This window comes from Numida meleagris, chromosome 17 (assembly GCF_002078875.1).
Source record: "Numida meleagris isolate 19003 breed g44 Domestic line chromosome 17, NumMel1.0, whole genome shotgun sequence".
In the NCBI taxonomy this organism is placed as follows: Eukaryota; Metazoa; Chordata; class Aves; order Galliformes; family Numididae; genus Numida; species Numida meleagris.
The window spans coordinates 7,757,486-7,779,974 of NC_034425.1; the positions used below are offsets into that span (position 1 = coordinate 7,757,486).

General features: G+C 40.8%; 1 protein-coding gene across 15 annotated transcripts in view; it reads left to right on the top strand.

Moving 5' to 3' along the window:
• Nucleotides 1-16,593, top strand: part of PECAM1 (platelet and endothelial cell adhesion molecule 1) — a 39,008-nt gene extending 22,415 nt beyond the window's left edge. For 4 of the 15 annotated variants that reach the window (XM_021414753.1, XM_021414759.1, XM_021414758.1 and 1 more), the window contains 2 exons: nucleotides 10,597-10,619; nucleotides 15,080-16,589. In XM_021414753.1, coding sequence (XP_021270428.1) covers nucleotides 10,597-10,619; nucleotides 15,080-15,109 — 53 coding nt within the window. In that variant the 3' untranslated portion in view covers nucleotides 15,110-16,589. Of the gene's footprint in view, nucleotides 1-3,541; nucleotides 3,599-10,206; nucleotides 10,575-10,596; nucleotides 10,620-15,079 lie in introns of those variants that run through there. The other 11 variants (XM_021414756.1, XM_021414763.1, XM_021414762.1 and 8 more) reach the window with 5 other exon arrangements.

A 22,489-nucleotide genomic window follows, 5' to 3' on the forward strand; every position in this document is an offset into this window, starting at 1 on the left:
GCACTTGTGGTAGAGAAGGGAGAAAGAAGGTGGATTTAATCTCAGCCTGGAGAGGGCTTGAGACCACCATAGATTTTGTGGCACATCAGAGAAATGAGAATATTGATGCCCAGATAATTTTGGCCTCTGTCTCTCGCAGTAGTTCCATGGTAACAGTAAAGAGAGCTCATAACATGGATCTAAGGTGTGTATCTCTGCAATCACGAAGGATAAATATCCACTGAAATTTATTCTCAATACCCAAATGCACACTGGAATCACTCAGTGTCATCTGGAAAACTGTCATATTGTTGTACCTTTGTGCTGAAAGCTGCTAAATATTTCAGAAACTTAGAAAAAGTTTTAAGTAGATAAGAGCAAATAAAACCCACCAGGGATGTTTACACTTTGCTTTAACTTAATGAGAAGCAGACTGAGGAAGAAATGACAAATCTGCTTTTCCCTGGTAGGAAGGAGCAATCACTTATTTCAGAGACCAAAAGCATACTTTAGTTAGGAACACAGATGTTTGGGCAAAGTGCTCACTCCTTGAGCTTGGCAGCAAGTCTCTCCTGGAACAACCCGCTTTCCTGTTCATTTTCTGTTTTCTGACATGCTGGTGTCATTCATCACAGTTTTCCCTGTATTCTAAGCATGCTGCTTATCCACTTCTGCTGAAGTGCTTAATGGCTCCAAACGTTTGAGTGCATGTTGCACAGTACAGTGTGGAATGGTAAAGACATGCTACCACATGACAATTTAAATGAAAATTCCCATTGATTTGTTCTTCCTGCCACTGTTGCAAATAGCAATACTAATCTTAAGAGCAGGAGAGTCGTATCTTGTTCACTGTGAAGAATACTGCAATAAATACTGCAGTATGTAAGCTATAACTATAGCCTTTGGGTCACTTGGAAATCAGGAATAATTGACTGCCATCTCAGAACAAGTTTACAGAATTGTAGAAGAATGTATGTTTTGTCTTTGACAGCAAAGGAACACAACATTTTAAGGCAGTGGTTTCATCCTGTTTTTCCAGCCCTGTCTACTGCAGCTCATCACTTATGAAATAACTTTTAACAAATCAAGAACTCAATATGTACAGTGGTTCTGCCATGAACAAAGAACAGTGTTTATTACAATGTTACTGATGGTGGTAAACTTGCTAGATGCAGTTCTACTGCTTTGCTTTGAAATTTCCATGTGGGAATAACCTAACACCTACTTTCTAAAGTAGAGGTGGAGAGGCTTCCTCAGATATGGATTGTGTAACTGGAGCTATGCAGGCCAGCTCTTCTTTGGAGTAGTCAGAGCTGATTGTTAATTTGATATTTAAAGAAGTGGATGTTCTTGAGAATGATTAAATTGAACACTTATGGAGACCATGGGATGGAAAAAAAAAGGCAAAATGATTCAGATCTTTTGTTATTAACATGAGCAAACACAAAGGCCAATGCTAAAGCATGGACAGGAAATATCCATAAAGTAAGAAGGGGGAAACTACTAACCATGGGTAACAACGTGTTCCTTCTTTTTTTTCTTTTGTAGCTGGTTAGTCATCTGTAGGGTGGCAACGCTGTAAAGTCAGTGGGAACAAAATGTCAAATGGTGCAAGTCATTTCTCCCAGCACATAACTTCAGTGTTGAGACAAATTCTGGAAGAATAGCAAAGAAAATAACATGGGCAGTGGCCTTATATAAAAATTTAATGAAATGGATCAAAAAAAAAAAAAAAAGAAAAGAGGCAAGCTAAGGAAATACCTCCCACCACGTCTTTCCACAGAGACAACAGGAGAAGGTTTAGGATTGTAGTCTGCTCAGAAAAAAAACATATGTTTCAAACAAAAGGAGCTAACTTGCATTAAAATTTTGAAAAAGAGTTCTTCTTGCTATGCTGGCAATTGTATTGACAATCTAAGCAATTGTCCAGAAGCATCTGATATGCACTTCACGATCTCCAGACTATTTTGCAAAGGAAGTTCATGCCAAAGCAGCAAGAGTGAAAGCTGTGATTTGGCACTTGGTAAAGTGCCTACTCCTACTATTGTTGAAATTAATAGTCATTTTCCAGCTCAATTCTGTTGTAGTAGGTCCCACCATTTAAAGGACACTTAACAGAATTAACAAAAATTAATTCAGCATTAGAAAATTAGAATGTGATGCCACAAGTGCTGAGGTTCTTCAGAACTTTGCAGAACAGTAACTGTTCTGATTTTTAGTCTGTCTGCAGATCAATATGTCTGAATCCTTTGAATGTTTTTATAGCTAATGTACAGGATTTCGTATCCAGAAATTTGATTTCTCTTTCCAGTTTCCTAAAGACAAGGATCAGCCATTGGATCTATTTATTTATTTTACTTCAAATAGAAAAAACTAACTTCTTGTTTTAGTGATGATGCAAAGACGTAGGAAGTGATATTGATAGAATTCAGAGGTTTTCTAAGAGACTTAGTTAAACCAAAATTAAGAGATCCTCAAACAGCAAGTTCATAAGCCCTGCCTGCATGGGACTTTATATCAACCGATGAAAGTCACTTTCTGTGTTCATCATTCAGGAGTATTTTGCTTTATTATTCATGCAGAACCATGCAAGAAATCAAGGAAATTGCTCTAATTCCTAGTAGCCAGAACTGTGTTTACACTGGCTATAGAGAAACTGACTTCTTCAGTTTTCAAGCCTTTGGCCAAGGCCCTGCCCTTCCTCACTGGGGTATCTGTCTGTAATTATGCTGTTTGGTATCACATTCAATTTGTTGGATAGGAGAAAAAGGAAGAACTTTTCGCATTCCATCTAATACAAAAGCAGAAGTTTACCAGGCTTATTTGTAACCCCAGCGGCCTGACAAATGGATGGCCAGGGCTAACATTGCATTTATATCCTAGTGCTGTCCTTAGGGGCATTCAACTTCTGTCTGCATTTGTTATATTCTATCATTTCCCAGGCCGCCTCTGCCTTCACTCTTCCTGATCTCAGTTCAGTAATAGGAGAGTTCTGCCTCAGTGAGGAACTGAAAAGAGACAGTTTCTGGTTAGCACCCAAATAGAGGCAGTGCATTGTGAAATCTGCTGATATGCTTCTGAGAAATTTCACAAAGAGCAGCAAATGAGATTATTTTTGTGACTGTAAGATTTTCTCAAGTCACTTACCAAATGGGGCTGTAGTTAGTCTTCAAATTAGAGATCTCTTCAGGCCTAGGATCTCTAAACCCTTACAACAAACTGAAGAAGAAACTTTTTTAAATGATCCACAGAAGCTCTGATGTTAGATGTTTCTATAAAATTTAAGTAATATCTCACTTGTGAAGATTATTAGAATGTTAAATTTTCAAAGATAAGGTCATATTTTTTCTTTTATGTATAGAGGGAAATACATTTCCTTCTCAGACCCTTATAGACTGGGTTTGGGGGAGGGGGATTTTTTATAGAATCCGCAGGCTCATTTCTGCTTATATAATGACTCCCTCTGAAGGTAAAACAGTGTGTTCTGTTTGTTTAAGGAGCTTTTCGTAAGGCAAACACAAAAAAAGAAAAGAAATTGATTCTGTGCCAATACATTTTCCAGCTCCTGTACAGAAGGGGACTGAAACAGTTTATAGTGAAATCAGAAAAGCTAATAATGGTAAGTAAGCTAGTGAAAAATTAAACACATAAAGGAAGCGTTTGTATAGAGATCAGGGTTAAATTTGTGACTGAGTAGTTTGAGAGAAACACTGTGAAGTCTGATCCAAGTCACGTTGGAACACCCCAAATAACAACTAAGGAATCACGGGTGTTGATAAACTGCGTGACACCTTCATGTTTTCTTATAAACCAATGATACTCAATGCAGAGAGATTCCAAGGTCTGCTTCATCAGCCCATTAACACTGCGTTAACTGAGCGCTTTGGCTTGTGTCAGGGTGTGGATGTGGAGCTGGGCGTACCCTGCCAGGGATTCCCATCTTATGTTGTGATTCAAATCCATCTCAAACTGCCGATGTTTCTCTTTTTCTCTTAGCTGAGCATGTTTGTGGTGTGTTATAAAATATTGCACTGTGTTTGGACGTAACCCCAGGAAATGTCTTTAAAGTCTACAACAGCAAATTCCAAAAATCTCAGAAGCGTCAGTTGTTACTTGTTTTAAGCATGATAAAAAAAAATGTCTCAGATTGTATCTGCTGGCCACTCTGCCCAACTCTTACTTCCTGCAGCAAAGATTTTGGGCATTGTATGATAGATGGCATTAGCAGCGTCCTATCAATTATGATCTATAAATGTTCTGGCCGCTGTGAGTTCAGAGGCAATTAGTGAAAAGTGATTTTTAATTGTTTGTCCGAGACTAAATCAGAAAAGATTTCCTTTTTTTTCCTCTTTGTCAAGATTTATATATACCAGGGCTATGAACTGTTCACTTTTTCTTCCCATCCATATTATTGTCTGGTTTTGTTGTGTGGCATGTTTGAATGTTGATCTTTGTGGTTTTGTTTGCTATTTCTCTATTTTATAAGGCATTTACCACCCTCTTCCAACACAGTATTATATTTCTAAGGAACTTTTCATTTGAGGGTCTCCAAGTACTTTACAAAACATTACTGAATTTTCCCTTGTGATGCCTTTTAAGTCAATTTTATCTTCATTTTACAGCTGAATAAACAGGGAGATTAGGTCACTTGTTTAAGGCAATGCATTCAGATAGTGACAACGCTGGGAACAGACTTTCAGAATCCCAAACTCCTGGCTTGGTGCTGAGCCTGTGAGTTGCAGTAACTTCCTTCCAGCCTTGCAGTGGGAAGGAGATCCTCCTGTATACCAAAGAACAGGCTTGGGCACTTAATGCAGGATTGCCTGGCAGCATCATGAGGAGAAAACAAACAGGTGATTTCAGGCCCGAGCCCCAGGTTCACTAACGGTCTGGAGAGTTTTCCATGGCGCGTAGGCTGCACTCATGACGAGCTGCAGGACCTGACTGCATCACCACTCACTTGCTTTCTGCTCAAGTGCGAAGCTGAGTGTCATGTCTTCCACCATTCCTATTTTTGACAAATCTGGATGCTTTATACTAGTAGGATGTTTTATGAGTTGCACTTACAACAAAAGTATTTGCTGTAAGGTGGGAAGTGCAATAAAATGAGATCTGATTGGAAGGCTGGTATAGACTATCCAGATAACATGCAAACACCCCTTAACTGTGCTCTCCACCTGCTCTTCTATGCCTAACGTTCTACAGTTCCAGTTATTCTTGGAAACGTAGTAACAGTTTATTGTTTTAATGGCTTCTGTTTTTCCTGACTGATGCACAGGAAAAGTGTTTCAAACAGATAAGTGCATCACATGGCTGTGCAGTAGCTTTGTGACAGTCTGCTGAAAGGTAACGCTTATTTTGATTCTTGATCAAATTTGATTGCAAGGTATCAAAGCAAAAATGCAGTGGAGGAAATAAATTTTCATAAGTACTTTAACGTGTTAATACAAGTATATTGATGGCGAGTTACCTTACTGAAGGTTACTAATGGTTGCAGAAGGTGGTTTGCCTTTATAACCTTCACTAGTTTCGATTGTTGTTTGGGGTTTTTGGGGCGAGTGCCTGACAGTGCAGTCTGCTTCAGGAAGCTAATGGTTCAGACAAACTTGACCTCTGGGGAAATAACGTGAATCGGGGAATTGGTCGCAGCTACACTGTTTGACAGTGCAACACCTAAGATCTAAGAATATTTTTTTTTATTATTATTTGTTTGTAGGTTACTTTCGTGGTTTCAGTTCATTAAAATAGAATGGAGTGTTTCATAAGCAATTTGGTCGTTTTGAGGAGTTGCCTGTACGTTTCAGATATCGTGCCCGTTAGAGAGGAAGCTGAAGACGTGTCAGTAGTTGTTATATCTGATGCAATTTTCTGTGACTGAGCCAAAATATTTGTTCACTTCATTTGCCTGACTGTGCTCTCTGCTGTCCCCTGTAAGGCAGATGCCATGTCAGTGACCAACTTCTTTTGTATTTTGAGTTCCACAGCTATTGCTTGTCCTTATCCTAAATCCATAGTGCACACTGTCTGACCTTTCCGAGGCACCAAGCCTTTTGTGATGTGCTGAGCATTTGCCATTATTCTTTTTCTTTTTGTTTTTCCAGTATCAGCTATGTTATCTCCTGTTACTGTCATTTCAGTGTCTGAATCATACAATTATAATACTTCCTATCCTCTCTGCTGTGCTGCTTTCCTTTGGAGTGCCAGGCATGAGGAGGTGCTCCTTGAAAGATGGGCAGGAGTCTGAGAAACAAACTATCAAATGCACAGTTAAAATCCCGGAAGACCTGCATAGGTTTAACTGTACTTAACCCCAGTAACAGTAGGAAAAGCAAATTTTTTTGTAACATTAAAATCTAGTTAAGTGTATTTTGACTGAAAGTCAAAGAATAGTGCTGTGGGTAAAAGGATGTCAGTTTCCTTAAGTGGATGCTAGATTTCCTTTGAAATAATGAGAGGTGTAGGGAGGACGCTTATTGTAGTAGTTTTGTCTTTGGAAGCAACTAAGACAGGTGAAGTTGTCTTGGAACTGTTGGTGAAAGGTTAGTTTAATTAGGGCTTTTATCTAGAGCAATAGGCTGCACTTTTAGTATTTTACAGAAAATACCAAAAGCTTCAAGCCTCAGCTTTAAATCAAATCCTATATCCAAATGGTAATGTGGGGAATGCTTACAATTAGTTCTAGTCAGGTCAATAACGCTTTGGCCTAAGAGTCCTTTGTAGCCATCAGGATAAGCTAATTTCCTTAAAATACCGCTTTCTCTGGTTGCCCTGTGAGAAGGTCAAAGCATATTGGGAGTCTGGGGAATATCCAACCCAGTCCCGGAGCCGCTGCCTTTTGTTCAGAACAGAGATTGTCTGAGACATAAGCAAAACAGACAGTTGTCTAAGTCAACAGACTGCCGAGAGTGATAAAATGACTGCGGCCCTGCGCCTGCTTTGCCTGTGCTTGAGTCCCAGCAGACCAGGCTGGCAGCTGGTGCTGTTCCTGAAGGGGGGGACAGGATGCGTCAGACACTGAGTTCGGCTGGGAGGGTGGAGGCTCTTTAGATGCATGATTTACTTCCATCACACCGTTCATCTTCCCAAGAGACAGTAGGGGCCGGAAGTCCACGCAGTTCTGTACTGGTTCTTTCTCTCAGCTTTGCCCCTTCCCTCAGCATTGGCCCCAGTTCTTGGGGCAGCACGGTTTTGATCACCTTGCTGAGAAGATGGGCCCTGCCTTTTTCATAGATCTCTTCTGTATTAATACATTCTTGCTCTGTCAGTGAACTCTGCCTTTTCTCTGCATCAGATCCAAAGCTCACAAAAGCCGGTGATAGTGTTTGCACTGATCTTCATGTCCATGGATCACACAACTCACAGTGGCTTATTGCAAAATAACTGCTCTGTTCCTAGCTTCTCACTGGGAAAATGGAAATCTAGTGCACAAAATGCAGGCCCTGCCTTTATGCTGCTAAGTCTGGAAGAATGAATTGATCACTTATGCACAACTGCAGGGTCGAGACAGGAAATTCTAAGATTCCTATTGCCACCAACAAAGTCCTATGGAAAAATAACTATATCCCAGTGGAAAGAGGCATGAGAAATTTCCATTGCATAGAGTACTTTGGAACAAGCTATTAGAAATCAGTTCCAGCGATCAGGAAATCTGCTAAAATTCTTTCCTGCTACTGAGGCTCAAGCATAATGCTTCTCTGTTCAGCTAGAAGTTCCCACTGAAAGCCTTTTCCAAGCATGGAGAAAATTCCGTGGGTGAGAGGATTCATTATGTTACTTAGAAGTCAGGCGTTATGAGCACCTGCTAGCTGCATGCAGTCTGAGATTGTGCAAATAGCCTTTCCTTTCTCCAAAATAGAACTGTGTGTATCTTTAGGTTTCAAGACATGTTGTAGACCAAAGCCTCCATCTGAGACGTTGATTCCAGAGCCAAGTGCTAACTACACCTTCAGCCAAAAATTAGGCAAAGCCAGATGGTTTCAGTAAGACAAAAATTTGCAGGGAGCTTCTGACCTTACTTGAACCTAAAAAGCGAAGCACAGTTGTGCACATGCCCCTGTGTAAGATCTATTCCCAAACTGCCTGCCAAGGTTCTGTGTTAGAAGCTAATGCTCCAGTGAAAGACTTGGCAGAACGTAGTATGTGACTGCTGTTCAGTTTCTTCTGTTGATATTCTAGCATCTTAGCTTTCAATAGTGTTGGAGATGGGCTTGAGATAGACTGTAAATTGCAGCTGCTTAGGGCTATAGTCTCTATTCCATAGCATTTAGCAATAAAGGGGAGCAGATGGGGATGGCAATGTCTTAAACTTCTGCCATTAAAGTGCCATTTCTAAAAATGTGTTATTTGAATTTTAAAATCCATCAACTAAAAGCAACAAGAAGTTAAATCCATCAGAAATCCATACAAGCACCTGTATTTGGAATGTTTTGGAAGACACCAGCCCTGGATCTCCAGCTCATTTATTTCTGATTCAGTTAACAAATATGCAACTCCTTGTTTGTCCTGCTATGGAAATTGGACCAGTTTGTCTGCATAGGATCCAGCTTATCTCCATTTCCCTGTTTTTGTCAGTAGGGAAAGGCAGGTATCATCTGAAAACCCCTGTGTTCTCTTTCATCATGGTAAGATCAGATTGGTTCAAGTAAAACGCTCTTTGTATTCTTAGCAGGAATGAAAAAGTAGGATTGTGAAAAGATTGATGTAGAAAAGAATCAACATAAACATCATATCCTTGTTAGAGAATGTACGCTGTCATACCTGATTGGAACCTGGTGGAAATCACATGGCCCTCCAGCAGCACTTCCAAAGGACATGAATGACGTTCTCCTAGCAGAGATATGGTCCTTAGCTAGAAAACCACACTATTTTGAATCTAGGTGACAGGTTACAAGGCGAGATATCTGTTATTGTGACCTAGTAGCTTTGGAGTAGCAAACATCCCGTTGTTTGAAGTTTGGAATTTACACAGAATTCCTCATTTCCTCCTTCCTGCAGGCACAATGCATTGTCACAGAGGCCTAAGCTGCAACTCATTAATACCTCACTTCATAAATCATTAGCATTTTTGTTCACTTCTGGCTGCGTTCAGGGCACAAAAAACTTTTGTGTGTTTCTCACATAAGTTTTTGTTCTTGATTAGACTGACTGAAAATAGAGGGATCAGTTTTATACTGAAATTAAGTTTATGGACTGGTAAAATATGCTATGGTCACCTGAGCTTTTAGGACCTTTGTTAGTCTGAACATTGTGGATAGGATTGTTTTGAAGAAAATACACAGTGTACAGCGGAAGCAATATTCAGATCGTCTGTGTTTCTCTGCATTTCAGAAATTGCAGCCTAACTGCGCACTGTGTTCATGGTGCAGGTTTCAGTGAAGACGAGTCACAATCCTAATGTGATAAAAATGCTGATGGTAGAAACAGTATGAGCCTAACTGCACACAAATTTGTCTGGATGTAATCGTAAAGGAGACAGAAAGAGAAGCCTAAGTATTTTAATTTTTAATTCAAAGTTAGATTTACCTTTATTCTGTTTCTTCATTCCTTATGCTGGCTGCCAAGGGAGCTTCTGGAAGACCTTTACAAAGGTCTATTTGCAGTCCTTTATTTAATGATTTCAGAACAATTCTCAAACTTTAAACAAATGTTCTGCCTACAGGAGGATTGATGATTTTATTTGCTATTTAAAAAATGCTTATTCTAAAGCATAGGTTAAGAGACTATTCCACATTTATAGAAAAAATAGTGAAAAGATTAACCCAGAGTGCTAGCTCAAACCCTTTAATTTGAACATTAGATGAACTTCCTTGGCACAGCTTCTCTCTGCTGAATTCGATACATTTTCCAAGAAAACAGCCTTCAAGACCGAGCATCTGCTTTTGTAAGATGAGGGATATTTTAACAAACCATACAAAAGAGCACTTTCAACAAGACTCAAATTCCTTTTCTGAAAGAGGACTCATTTTCCTCATCTCTCTCAATTGTTTTACTTCCAGAGGACAGGAAAACATTTATGTTTTAGTATTTGAAGGCACTGTCTGAAGCTTCTTAATAGCTAAATCTGTTCAAAAAATACATGTAAAATGTGATTTTAAAGTTCACCGATCATAAATGTAAAGAGCCCACTGGCTCTCAAGTCATCATTGGGAACAAGCAGCCTTTTATTAAGCAAATTTCAGGTGTTTTTGCGAGATCTTATTTGGCTCTGAAAATTGTTTCCTATATCAGCTTTCTGCAATGTATTATTTTCCTGGCAAGGAGCTGGAAGAGGAAATATAACGCTCATGAGAACTTGCTTCTGAAAGGAAAACTCTTCTTTGTCCAGTAACAGCTTGTGCTCTCAGAAGAAACTTCTGCTCTAAGCCATCAGGAAAGCTGCCAGACATACTGATAGACATGGTTTTGAGATGTCTGGTCCTACCCATGTACTTGAATTGAGCTAGTGCTCGAATACATTTTAGGACCAGAGTTTGAACCTTAGTTGAAGGTAACAATTCTGCATCGTTGCAAGACCAACAAAAAAAGTTGTTAAACAGAGCAGTCTATTTGCTGAAACGTAGAACTGATCACTCCACAATGTATCACTTTGTAATTTTTACATTGTATTTTATTTTGTAGATTCTGTGGAAAACAGGCATTCCGTAAGTATGCATTTTTATGTAAGAAATTACAGATAGGGAAAGTTGGAATGAAATTATTGTGTATCTAGAGAGATAATGTTCAAGCATTTCTATGTTTTAATTGTTTATTTGTTGGTCAGGACCTCTATGGGACAGCAGTCCCTTCAGAAATATTCTTACTGGTCAGGCTGTCAGCACTGTGTTTGTAAGATGGAAAAAGCCCATGGTACAGACAGGCATTTGGTAGTGCTTGTCACAGGAGGTAAATGACAAACACTGATCTTCCAGTAATTCATGTCAAACACCTGCATAGCGCTGGATATGTGCCACAGATATTCATGCAGGCAGAATGGCACAAGGTTGAGGATGGCTGCTGCTTGCTTCAGGGCTCTGATGAAGCACTCAAGATCCAGATACAAAAACCTGCTAAGCTGGTTAGCAGACCTCTAGGGACGGAGCCCTTGTTTCACTTCCATCTATGAAACCTATACAGTGTATTTAGCACCATGAATCTCCTCAGGATGTGGCTGTTCACATGCACATGCATACATTATGTGATTGGGGTGTGTGGAAAAGTGAGGTCTTTCCTAATGTGTGAAAAGACGAGTTCAAGAGGAATGGCTGATCCACCTGAACTTGTGCAGAAAGAAGTCACTTCCATTCACTGTCTGAGTGTTCCCTAGGAAATTTTGTAGAGTACCTCAGAGTACAGAGATATGTCACGGTTACACTGCTTGGAGATGTGAGATCAGTACCATGTGTGCAGGAGCTCAGCTAAACTACTAGTTTTTTTTGTGAGGGTTATGTAGGCTGAGGAACAATATGCTGTATGCCTTTATAGGGTTAAGAAACCAGTGGAAAACAATATATTAAAAAAAAAACAACAACACTAAATGCCTTGAATGAGCTGTTCCTCTGCTTTCAAGAAATCTGATGCAGGGACATACATTTCAGGAGTACTTTCATGAATGTTAGATAAGCTATCTAATCCAACCTCCAACCAGGCAGGCATGTTTTTATTCTGCCATCCACTTTGTGGCTTTGGAACTTAAAAAGAAAAAAGAGAGAGAGAGACTCATAAATAAGAACCACAATAGCACAGTCTACGTCAGCTTATGGCATCCATTTGAGATTTGAAGGGCTCCATCAGTGCTCACATCCCCATGGGATATAAAAGCAGCCCATTGTATTATTTACAGACACTGGCAGAGCACTGGAGGTCACAGGTTGTGTTACAGTAAACAGACATATTTTAACAGGTCAGTTGGGTTTATAGTATCATTGTCTCTCTTAGTTTAAAGGTTTGTTTTTATTCTTTGCTCTCAATTTTCTAAAAATAGATTAAGCTGAACACCCCTCTGGGTTATACCAGGCATTCCTTGGAGAGTCACACAGAAGAAAGTTTGTTCCAGTCCAGCACAGCAGGAAGAATAGTCAAGTGGCTGTGACAGATATCTGGTGTCAGCTCAGGGAGGAGCATTTATAAAGGATGTTGGAGAAAAGGCTAAAGTTTTATGAATATTTTTTGTTTTCTGTTCCTGTGGCCAAATCTGAGTCAAAAAAATCTCTCCACAAAAGTATAATGAGTCTGCTTCAGTGAAAATATGCTGACTACCCATGTAAATCACTTTCATCTTAAGTGAGCTATTAAAACTTGCTAAACTGGGCAATCTGTGAAGTAACATTAGAGTCAAGGAAAAAAAAGTGTCAGCTGAGAGCAGTGTTTTCTCTGCGTTGTCTGTACAAACTCATGCCTTGAAACTGTCCATTCTTTAGATACTGCTCATATACGTCATGTAGTAGTTGTTCCTTTTTTGATCTAACAGTGCTTTAGAAGACATGGCAAAACCAGATCCCATCAGCCTTTGAACTCTCCAGCTGAGTCACCTGCAGTAGGATTGGATAGACAAATTTCTTTATAGGTTTTCCAGGCAGCATGGATGAGTAGAGAAGAGGCAGGAAGCTACTAAGGGCCTTTCTAGCATTATTTTGTTGCCACTGCTCCTCTTTGTAGCTCATTTTAACTTAATACATAATTCTGAGGTTTGGTCCAAATGAGGAACCACTGGTCCTACTCATGAAAAGGAAAATGCTCCTCATAAAGAGATCAAGTGGCTTAAACTTCCTCCCAGCTGTTCTGCCTCTTCACAGCCAAATGAAGTATTTGGATGAGGTGAAGTTGCTTTTGATTTGCTCTCATCTGAGAGGGAAGGGAGGCCTTCAGGCACTAGCCTGGTCAGCTGGCATCTTAATCACATGAAATGCCAGATGGATTGCTTAACTACAGTGACATGTCAAAAACCTTGTTAAATTTTACTCTGTAAGCAGTAATAGGTGTTCCAGAAGGGTCTGTGAGACAAAGGGCACAACAACAGGGACAGCAGTACTTTGCTATGAGCTATGCTTTCAGAGACAGGAGGATACGCAGTATTTTTCTTCAGTAATTATGGTGCAGACTCAACATCAGATCCTGCTGTTCCTCTCACTCTAAAGTCAACAATGTGGGTTCCACTCCTCTGTTATCTCTGTTAGCTTACTCAGTTCTGCACTGGTCTTCTGGTAGTCACAGACAATACAGAATACTGCTCTGTGGAAAAAGAAGGATGAAGAAAATCATTTTAATAAGTGCTAGTCCTGCCCCCATCCCTTTGTCCCTATGTAGTTTCTGTCAAAATAAATATAATCCAGCATAGAAATTTAGGAACTTTGCTTTGAGCTCAGGTCTCAGACATAAACACTGCTTACGAACACTTAGTGTTGTGTTACACAGAGTCATTGAAAGTGTTCGCGTCATGTCAAGAAAGGTGCTGTGTGATAGAAGCGAACAGTTCAAGTCTGATTTATTTGAAACATGTAAAGGCCTAATTGCAGTACAGGTTCTCACTGGTTTTGCAGCCCAGGGTAATTTGAACTGGAATGTCTTGGAGTTCTAGGACATTTAGAAATGAGACCAAAGTTTTTGGGGTGGGGGTTACTTCCCTCTTTCTCTTCTGTTTCAAGAATTTGTATCTTAAATGCCATCCATAGGAAGTATTTGCAAAAGAAATGAATTACTTAGAGAGGAACTGGGAGGAGGTTTCCTTCCTGAAATCAGAGCTGGCAATCTTTCTGAGTTATTTAACGGTCCCAGTTTCTGAAAACATATTGAAGGAAATATCTTAACAATGAGATAGCCACTTCGCCAAATACTAATTGGTATTGTGTCAAATTTACCTCACTGGTACATTCTGACTTCATATCTCCTCCTCTCTATTGTGTCTTAGATGTGTTTGTGTGTTTGTTTGTTTGTGTGATTCTGTCCTATAAGTATATGAGGACTGGCAGCCCCCGTCAGAACACAGTGTACTTTTAGCCGCCTATTTGTGCAGCCTGAGAATGTACCCTCTGAGACAGAAACCTGTAAAATTTAGATCTATTTGCAGAAAATTGTTTTCTGCTACTTTCTCATCTCACTCAAGCAATTCCCAATGCATTTTGTAAAGAAACGGCTTCACGTTGCCAGCACAGCATAGGCAGCTCTGAAGGGGGACCTGGCATACGCTTAAGTGCACGGTAACGTGGCACAATAGCTCCAGACGGGAAATGAAGATGAAGGATGTGTCCATTTAGAATTGGGGGGGCATTTCTGGCAGTCAGGATATGAAAAACAAGGTGATACTCTGAAATAAACACTGCATTATAAACCAGGAATTCCTGCCTCTGACTCATGGGGCAAATCCTTTGGGGGTAAGTCCACAAAAGGAGTTAGGCGCCTCAGTGCTGACAGACGAAATCATTAATTTAGAGGCCACCACGTACTCTCTTAGCAGATATTTGTAGGAGGAAGACTTGCTTTGGCAACAGATGTCAGGAAAGACCTGATGGTTGTGGAGCCCCAGTGGGCAGAATTATTTCTGTCGTGTAGCGTAAAGGCGATGGAATTTGGGATCTCCTTGACCTTTCCCATTGGTTAGTGTAGAGGGCTCCTCCATCAGCACCCTGCCTCTTGTTGTTCTCAGCGCCTGGTTTCTGTGTTCCGAATAGATAGCCCACTTGAAGCAGTAGAAACACTGGCTAAAAGCTTAACAATGCCTTGCTCACTGTTGATATAGTTGAGCACTTTTTGGGAAAGTTTTTTTCATAGGTTTTGGATGGGGGCCTGATTGTGGTAAGTGGGCATCTGCTAGTAAAGGACTTTCAGACCATAAGAATCCAGGTTTTATCCGTAAATGCGTCGTTACAGATGTTCCTGCTTAACAGTATTGCAGTCTAGTCTGTAATTGTTAACCGAAATCTCCTGCTGTCTTATCTCCATTTTTTATCTGGTGAAGATAATGCTAATATTTCCTCGGGGATCTGTATTTATTAGTTCATTGTACAGTGCTCTAAGGAAGATGCTGTTACATTTAATGTTTTTGTATTAATCAAAAAATGACCGGAGAGGGCAGAGGGCTACTTATACTCATACCCTTTTTTTCTTTTTCTGGTCTTGTTGCCAACAGAGAATACAAGGGCATCCTGATGCTACTTAGAGCAGCCATCTCAAAAATCAGCTGGGAGAAGAAAACAAGCGAAGATGGAAGATGTTGCAACTGTTTCAAAAGCTCTGCAGCACTTATCAGTTTGCCAGGCTCTTTTCAAAGTTTATTTCCTCAGGGGGAACAATAGAGATGTTCCTAACGTGTATAATGGAAAAAATTACAAATAAAAATTCTCATAGGAAAGTGGCTCTGGAAACCACTGACCTAGGTTCCCATCTGTAATTTGTCCTGCTAATGCAATTTTGCTTCTCTAGCCTCCAATTTGCCATACTCTGAGGAAATAAAGGGAGAAACTACATCTGATGAAGTACATTTCTACAGTCCAGTAACTAGTGTGATGCTAGCAGGATATAGAAATATCTAAGCTTGCTTTGAACTAGCTGACTTGGTTACCAGTAACATTCTACCGTGGCAGAACATTGCTCAGCACAGCCTGGCCAGCCATGCATGTTCTTTGAAATGATCTTGCATCTTGTGCTGAACTCCCTGTGCTGCAGCAGCTGGACTGCTACCAGTCTTGGAGTCAGCTAATTTATAGTTCACATGGATGCTACACTACAATGAGAGCCTAATGAAAGAGCGAGACCTGGGCTCTCTAAAAACTTGAATAACTGTTAAGAGATTCAGTACTTTACCAAGTGCTTCTGCCAGTAGAGGCACAAATATTCTTTATTCTTTGCTAAACTGCTTTTTCCTTCTGAAAGTTCTGATGCTTGTTGTTTAGTTCATTGTGATGATTCTTCGAGGAATGATGACCAATCACAGTTATTTTGGAAGCTGCAAAATATAGATCTTGAGTCAGTGGACATCAGTGGCAAGTTCTGTATGTATAATGTTTATTCCTTTGATTTTAGGAGAGATCTGAAGTTATATTTGTGCCCAGTTTGTCCAGTATGGAGCTTCATACCTATCCCTTTTCTCCACGGTATGATAAGCCGCTGTCATGTGTCCAGTTCTGGACCTGAATCTAATCTCTCAAGTCTTTATTTATCTCAGTTGTATTAGTTTAATAGCAAAACAAGTACAATCCCTCAGCCTTTAACTAGCTGGTCCCTGACACTGCAATTGCTCTCCTTTTCTTAGTGAAGATTAAATTACTGTAAGATCTGGGCCACAGGTAAGAAGGTTCTCACTTAGAAAATTGTGAAAGCGAGGGCATGGATTTGTACATACATATATAGTTACTGCTTTAAGCATTGCAACAAAGGTGCAAAACCAGCAAGAAATACAAAAAAGTTTTATATTCTCATTCCAAATGTTTAAATTTTCAAGCTCCAGCTACTGGCTAAAATCTCTAATTTATTGTTCCCTATGCAAATGTTGTTGGTATCACAAACCTTTCACAATCAACTGACTTTACAGCATGCTTCTGTTGAAAAATGTTCATTCTAGCATCCCACAAGTGTCCATACAAATCTACTACTATAGGGAATGTGAAAAGGTATTTTAATAAAGAAAACTCTGAATTGAACTTTGCACTGGATCTTGCATGTTCCTATTATTGACACTTGCAAATGGATGTAAAGCTTTTCCTTAGTGATGAATCTCATAGATGTACTTCATAATTTACGTGTAGAAGATGTCACCTGTGCAATAAGCAATTCAAGGCACTTAGATCTCTTGTCTTGAGCTAGTTTAGCAGCAGGTAAATACCTTAACAGGGTTAAGAATGAGCATGGGAGTGTTCACATTCATGTAAGTCATGTGGTAAATTACAAAGGTAAAAAAGTTCCTGGCACAGCTGGCACAGCAAAGCACTGCTTTCTAGGATTTCAGAACGCCATCTGTGCATAATGGAGTAGCACTGGGACAATTTATTGATTTCATATTGTCCCCTGGCTAATCCTAATTTAATCCTAAACTATTTTGGATTTAGCCTGTGACAAAAGTTCTTTATTTGCTCTCCCATAACATTGCTGATATATCAACTTCTCAGAGTGCAGTGCACTGCTTTGAGCACTTTTGTTTTGTCTTACAGATATACCCAAATAATTTAAAGTGTGGGACATTAGATCAGCAGACATCTCCAGTGAAGACAAGGTCAGTCAGCCCATGAAGTAAATGACCACACAAGGCATCCAAGTGTCCTGTTATGAGCATGTCTCCTGGCTGCCGAATCAGCCTTACTGTCTGATTAGAAACGTTTGGGAAATAAGTCTTGAATCTGCTACTGAAACAGATTAAAGCCCAGATTAGAGCTCAAATATTACATTATTGAAAAAGAACCAAAAAACCCTTCACATTTCTACCTTGTAATCAAGTTGAGCTTAACAAATATACAGTGAGGTGTGCTGCTAAATATATTCATCAGGGTGAGGTGGGGACAGGCGTGGGTTTACAAGGTAGAGTAGAGGTGTGGTGGCTCGAGGGTGGCAGGGGTTTGCTCTGCTGGGAGCTCCAGATGGTTGTGTTGTTTTTCCTGAGTGCGCACGACGACGTGCGACCTCGTGTCCGTCCCTCTTCGATGGAGGCTGTGTTTGTGTGGCGGCATTCACGCTGCTTTGCACCTGCAAGAACCAGTCCATATGCACAGTGGTGTTTCATGTGAGACTGCAAGAAAAAGAACCTTGCAGAACAGGGCCCGGCGGGTGTCATTCGTGTTGGTGGTAACTGGAGGCTGCCTGCGTGAGAGGAGAAAGACTTTTGTTTCAAACTCTCCCTCTGTCTTCAGGAGGTTTGTTCTAATGAATGAAGGGCAAAGGCAATGCTTTCCACTTTAAAAATTTCAGTACTGCTTTTTATACGTTCAGTCCTAAGACTAAGAATGTAATAATGGTGTTACCTTTACTGATACTTTTAGCAGTTTGTTTATGTTTTCTGGTCATCAGAAGCAAGGGTACAGATGTGTGAATGTCTCAACGTTTGCTTTTAGATCTGGAAGCCTAGGCCAGTTGGGATTTTTCCCAACTTGCTCTCATTTTTATGATATCATTTTTACACTGGTGAGTGCTTCCAGTGAGAATTCACATTAGCCATTAAAAATCCTTTTGACAGAAGAACGTTCTCAGACCCTTTGCCTCTCTGAGCAGCAGTACTGACAGGGCCACATCTGCTGGAACTGAGCACGTTTAGAAAAAGACCTGCTCGTCCTACTGCTTTTCTTGATTAATTTTATAGTATTTTTACTTTTGCAGAGGCTTTGATAGAGAAATGCCTTAAATCCTTGCCGCCGTTAATTTTTCCATTTCCAGCGAACTATCAGCTACTTATTTTCTCGTCTGATATACGTGCATTTCTGCGTGACCTCCCGTGGAAAAATGAGCTCTGATTCGTGCTAGGAGCTGCGGGGCCGGGCCGAGGACGGGACTGCGCGCTGTGCTGAGCCGGCCGGGGCTGACCCCTGCTGGGGAGCAGCTCCTGCAGCTGCGCCTATCGGCTCAGGCGAGATTCTCGAGTTCGATTCCCACCGCGGTGCGGGCGCTTGGTCTGGATCTCGGCCGCTCTTTCGGAGTTTTCAAACCCCAGTGTGAGCGTACCAACCAGGCCTCCTTTCTCTCTTGCGAAGGTTAAGGAATTGTTTGTAAAATGCTTCTGGCATCACTTCTGGAAGAGTAAATATCCTGTTCAACAGTGGGCGCATAAAACTCGCAACTTATTTACTTTTCTGGGCATGTTATGTGCTTGTTCTAATTGCTTCTTTGTGATCTTGGTTCAGTCCCAGTCCTTAATGTTGCAACTCACTGGTAAGCTCTCTGGCATCATAAGCCCCCAGCAGTAATGCTGCCGGACTGGGCAGGGCCCCTCTCATGAGATGGAACGGGCACATACAAGGAAAGGAAAAAGTGTGAGAAAAACAGCTGGAAAAAATCACACCAATTAAACTAGAAATCAAATGGATGGATAACAAAGTATCGAGAAGAATTTAAAATGCTAGCATATTTTGTTGTTTAGAATTTCAAGGCCTTTCTGAATATACTTGGGAGAGTAGAATAAACACCACTTTTACAGTTATTTGGGAGGTAACAACCAAGTTGTCATGTCTAAGTAATCACACAAAAAAACAGGGCTTCTTGTCTTCATCCTTTGAAATGCTCCTCTCTAAATCACAGGTGTTCCCATTAAGAAAAACAACAAAACAATCTAGCAATTGTGAGAATGTGGTTTGAATGGGAAGCCTCAATTAAATGCCAGCTTTTATATTCCTACAGGTAATTTGTTTTCTCACTAGTCACAGACATGTTGAGTGGGAAGGCTGCAAGAATTCTCACTGTTCCAGGAAGTAATCACTGTTGTTAAGATTTAAATTTAATACCAAAAGAAATCACGGTTTCTTCAGAGAGTGAGTCAGCTGGAAAGCCTGATGACAGACAAACAGGGCAGCATGAAGCTGAAAGACTTGGCACAAATCAGAAAGGTCTGAGCAGCCCCTGCAAAGGGACCAGAAACGAATGGCAGAGGGGAGAGAGCACTTTGTGGTGTTGGTGATGCATGGGGAACGTGCTGTGGCAGAGTCAGTACTGCAGAGGCTGGCTTGCTCCAAACAGTTGTGTTTTTTCAGAAGTCCCATGACTCCTAGAATTAGAAAATACACCTGTTAAAAGCAGGCACTTTTGCAGGTAGCAGAAACATTGCTTCAGGAAGACAATGGGTTCGTTTCAGTTTTGCTGTCAGTGTGTTAGTACTTCATGGGGACATTTAGTCATGAAGCACTGAGGAACCTGATACTCAGCTGCTGTAACAGTCTATGATGTTGCCACAGGGAATGTGTATCTTCAGAAGAAAAATCCTATTATGTTCTTACTTATCTGGCACAATCCAAGCTGTGATCAGTGCTTGCAGCGTGACTGCTGAAGTAGTCCATTTCCACAAAGCACTTATCCACTTGCATGGGCAGAGCTTGGTTTTAAATCTTCTGCACTGGTTTTGTGATTATTCATTTTTTAACTACTCACAGAGCCAAGTCTCCACTGCAACTGACACAGTTTCACTTAGAAAATCAATGAGACAGTGCTATGGGGGCAGAAACGTCTTGCCTGTGAACTTCATATTATTCAGAGCTGATGAACTGACAGCCTTGACTGACTTCTGTCTTCATGGGACTAATCGGTGATGAGTGTCTGAACTCCCCTGTGGCCCTCATCCCCCACCAGACTTTCCTCTAGCAGGAGCTTCTGAGCTAGTGCAGTCTCCAGCCAGAAGTAAGCTGCAGAAATACCCCTCTTGGGTATTCCTCCCCCACTTGGAATGATCACCTTCCAGCCCCAGCCTTTCCCTAGGGGACTGCTCTGGCTGGGGATAAGTGCTTCCATGGCAGTGAAAATGAGAGCTGCTGGCTTGTCCTCAGGAGTGGAGGGGACAGAGGGGTTGACACTGATAGGGAAAAGACGAGGGCTCTGTCTTAAGTGGGATGAATCCTGATAGTATTGGAAGGGGTGAACTTGATGTTCCTGTTCAGTAATAGAGTATAATGGAAGAAAAAATAGTCAGTTCTGTTAAAATGTGTTCAGAGTGTAAGTCAATTAATGAAAATTACAGCCATCCAGGTTATTAAATTAGCATGAGTCTGTCAATAGAAGATACAGATTGCTTTGGAATAATTTTAATTATTTAAAGCATGTTAATAATGAAAATCTCACAAAGTCTCCGTAATGCAAAACATAGTTCTGATTTTGTTACTGAGCTGTTTTTTACGTTTTCATTTCCACTCTGTGATCATTAAAGAAGCAGGAGCTTTAAAGACTGGGAGCTGCAAAATCTGCTAAGAGGGAGAAACTCAGAGATGTCTGGAGATGAGCTGTGATGCTGCGGAATTATCCATGGCACAGCTGAAATCAGGTAAAGCCAAGTGTCTAAATGCAGTCCTAAGTGCAAAATGATAGATCAAATCTTCAAGCCAGTGATGGTGCCCAGATTACCCAGCTGGGTGCTCAGAACTAGATAGCTCGCATTGCCTCAATTACTCGGGCCATTAATGACAATATGTCTCACAGGTGAGGTGGATTGGCCATGCCTGATAGTCCCCTAACCCTTAGCACACGTGGCCGCAGGTCGAGTGGCAGCGCACAGGCACTCTTGGAATTGCCTCCGCATGTGAACAAATAGAACAGGAGTGAACCACCTCCCTGGCTGCAACTTTCAAACAAACTCAGTAACACAGCCCTGACTCAGAGTATTCCTCATGGCTGGAGCTTTTTGGAAGAACAAATCTGTATGTTCTTACAGCATGGCCAGGTACTCGATAAACTGGTTCTGCCTGTGGGTGCTGAGTGTAACAGTCTTTAGACAATCTGCCTCCTCGGCTGAAAGTCTGAGACCTTAAAGGAGCAGAGATGGGAAATATGTGGACTTAAGAGGAGAGATTCATGTTCCTCCCGACAACCTCTGGGCCTGGTTGATCTCTGTGGAAGGATGGTATGTTCAGCATGACAGAAAGTATTAGCTGGCTCAGCCCCAAAACCTCAGAACGTTGTGTATGCTGCTTAAATCCAGTTTAGTCATTCCTAGAGGGAGGCAAGGCTGCCCTGCTAGAAAATAAGCCTGACACACACCTGTGCTTTGCCAAACAAGAAACACTTAAAGGTTTTTCTTTAACTATCTTCATCTCTTTTTCCTCCTTCTTCTTTTTCTTTCTTTTTTTTTTTTTTTTTCCTCTTTTCTTGCTGAAGTTGATATTTTCCAACATACTTGATTTCTTTCTGACTGGTCCAGGATGAATCACGCAGCCCTAGATGTCTGTCTGTATATTGATTGGAACTGTGGCAGGCAGACCTGATTAATGTCCCCTGCAAGGAGAAAATGACTATTGGTGCTTTTTAATTACAAGTTTCCTGCATTGTGGTCTAGTTTTTCAGCTCATAATCATGGGCAGTGTAGTAGAGACTTAAGCAAATTGCTGCCTTTTCCTTTTTGTACTAGATATAGGTCAGATTTTCAAGTTTAGTGGTTATTAACTCTGACACACTAATTAGTGCACTGACGTGCTGACAAAGGTCACATCTGTGTTTTCTTCGTGGCGTACAAACTTGAATAAGGCCATGTATTCACACCAACTGATTCTCCTAATCTAATGTGCTTCTGGAGTCATTTCTACCAGTGCAAGCCACCAGTTTGACTGGTAGCTGCTTTACACCTACTTGTACTTAAGGTAGTGAAGGGCAAAGCAGAGTGTTGGGAGCCATTATGTCCACAGCACACGTGCCCTGCTCTGCATTCCATAATTCAAAGCAACCACACTTCATGCAGCCTTGACTTCCCAAGCTCTGCGCAGTCGCAGTCAAAGGGATAAAACTGCCACTTTTTCATGAGAAAATGAGTAGAGCTTTTATTCCCCTCTTTGACCAAAGCACTTAGATGGTTTTAGGCTCAGCAGATTGTTTCTAATAGCAGGCAAAATTGATCGCTCAAGTACTTTGATGCAGCCTTTTTTATTTA